The sequence below is a fragment of the Plasmopara halstedii genome, assembly GCF_900000015.1.
Source record: "Plasmopara halstedii genome assembly, contig: Scaffold_1597, whole genome shotgun sequence".
Taxonomy (NCBI): Eukaryota; Oomycota; class Peronosporomycetes; order Peronosporales; family Peronosporaceae; genus Plasmopara; species Plasmopara halstedii.
In genome coordinates this window covers 1-2586 of record NW_020188508.1, presented here as the reverse complement: position 1 = coordinate 2586, position 2586 = coordinate 1, and the positions used below count along the sequence as shown (strand labels likewise).

Here is a 2586-nt window from a genome sequence, read left to right as displayed (position 1 = left end):
TAGACGGCCATCTTAGGCTGAAAACACCATATCCCGTCTGCTCTGTGAAGTTAAGCATTCCGCAATTTGCCAGCTACCCCACAAGTGGACAGAGACGAGCCCAAGCCCGCTCTCCCACTTTCAAGCCGACAAAAAGCCACCGCTCCGCCCCCCCCCGTTAACCCGGGTCGTGCCGAGCACCCGCTCCTAGCTTCCGAAGTTTGAGTCAATCAGACAGTTAGGCGTCTACAGATTACTGTAGGCTCATCCCTGCTGACAGACAAAGAACTAAGTGCGCTAAGTCTTTCCCGAAAGGTATTGACTGGATTTGTTCCAACTACATTGTAGTGCGATTCACTCATCAGGACGCTAGGCCGTACTGACGTGAGTCAACGAAAAGCTCAATTCTACGTGGAGTGGAAAAGAGCATACAGTGTAGGCTGCACTTACATTTGGTCCGGGTATCGAGGTACCAATTGACCGGTGTTTGCTTAGGTGTTATTAAACACTAGAGACGCAGCATCCGCTTTTCCACCGTTTTGACTAAGCTTTGAGCCTAAATTTTTGGGTAAATTCTAACTTCCCGACCCATTTTTCGTCTCTTTAAGGGTCATGTCTGGACCTCAACGAGACAAAAAGTGGCGCCAAACCTGGCAGAACACGGCACCGCGAGCCGAACTGTCTCGGCCTACGGACGCTGTCTTCGAAAAGGCCGAGGCTGCCTTGCTTGATCCTGCCCGCGACGCCCGTGACAAGCGGTGTGCCGCTCTCGCCGGTGTTCCACAACAAGTTTCGCCCGAGTTGTGTCTCCCGATGTGGATCCCAGCCCGTGAGCTTACAGCCACGTTTTCCGATACGGAAATTATGACTTCTCTCGGCTCGTCAACCCAATCACCTTTGTGGTCGAAGAGTCTAGAACACTTGCGCGACTTCAAGGCTATTCGCCACGCCGGTATCAGCTTTGTTTGTACCGACCGGGAGGTTTGTACTAAATTGGGGGGCGAATTCGTGACCATTTGTGGGCGCAAATTCAAAGTCCAGACGTACTCAAAATACTCCCACTGGTACTTTGTGGATCTTCAACGACTTCCCGATGAAGTTTCTGATGGACTCATTTACGACTGGTTTGCCCAAAAAGGCACACCACCGGTGTACATCACACCGGCTCACGTCGTAGGTGGGCTTCGATCCCGAAGCCGTCGAGTTTACTTTAACCAGAAAACACCCCCGGCTTCGGTTATGCTGGATAAGCGTACTCCGCTTCGCCAGATTCGGTTTACTGGGCAAGGCTACTCGGTGGTTCATCACCGAAACCGAGCGTTTAACAGCGTCATTCCACCCTTTATCAAGGAATTACGTGAAAAAGCTAAACCAACTCGACAGTCCAAGCCAGCCCGATCCAGCTTAAACGCGGACGATACAGCCAGTATCCCGCCTGCTTTTGACGACCAAAGCGACACCAGTGACCGTTCCGCCATGGCCGACGACTCTGAGACAGAAAGTGAGCCACATAGTGGGGATCATTCTGAACCGGACACCGATCGACGTACCACGATGGACGGTATTGAGGCCGCAATTGTGGCCCGACCCAAATCGGTTTGGCCTCATGGGAAAGTACCCAAATTTCCGGTCGGCTCCATTCAAGCCACCGATTTTTCACCGGCTCGGATTATCAAGGCAAAGCGAATGGTGTTTAGTGCCACCGCGGATCCAGCGGTAGATCTGCGACGCCTTCCTCCTTCCCAAAAGGAATATCCCCCAATTTCCTCAATCAACTCTTATGAGTGGTTGAGTGAAGGTTTGAACGGACCCATTCCGCCAGACCAAAATGTCCTACTGTGGGACAAGTCAATCGAGCCGCCGCAGTCTGTGGCTTCATTTGTGGCACTCACTGAAGTAAGTGAAGCTGTTCTTAATGGGGCCGTCTATCGAGGCAATGTTGAGCAACTTTCCCTTAAAGAGCTCTGCAAAGTCATCGAAGACTTTTTGGGCACTTTTACCCAAATCAATGATCCAGACATTTTGTTGTCGACGGTTCAAGCTCAACCCAGTTTTCACCGGGTCTTGCTTGATTCAAGCACGGAGGGAAATTTTCACCACCTCCGCACCAAGGCTTTTGGGCACGCCGTACTCCGGGAACTGAGTACACGTACCTACCCGTCAACTGACGATGGTAAAATGTTTGACCGGGTCTCCACTCTATACCCCAACCAGTCCGACTATGACTTTCAGACCGTATTAGGGCAACTGTGTCCGGAACAGTCCCAATACTGGCTTAAGTTACGACTGGCCGAGGCTGATCTAGCTCTGCAAATTATTGCACCTAGTATTTATTTGGACCCACTTAAATTAAGTGCCGTCCTTGGGAGGGCAGTCTCGGCACTGCCACACCCAATGTGGCTACTCTGGGATGATTCGACTTTGGCTGCCATCATCACGTCGCCCTTAATGGCGCGCATTTTGGCCGGGCCTCTTCCCACTGACCTTCGCGAGACATTTAACAGTCTACGAGAGCAGGCCACTAATGTGACCACCCCAGTTCCCACTCATCTCTGAGGTGCAGTGGGCCTTACGGGGCTACTCTCTCAACGCGAATGGTCTAAATAA

General features: G+C 51.7%; 1 protein-coding gene across 1 annotated transcript; it reads left to right on the top strand.

Annotated features, from left to right (window-relative positions):
- Nucleotides 1-591: 591 nt before the first annotated feature.
- PHALS_01879 (uncharacterized protein) lies at nucleotides 592-2535 on the top strand (the record flags this gene model as incomplete). The annotated part of the gene is made up of 1 exon (XM_024716355.1): nucleotides 592-2535. The coding sequence occupies one exon, from the start codon at nucleotides 592-594 to the stop codon at nucleotides 2533-2535; it is 1944 nt and encodes a 647-aa protein (XP_024581962.1).
- Between the last annotated feature and the right edge of the window lie 51 nt (nucleotides 2536-2586).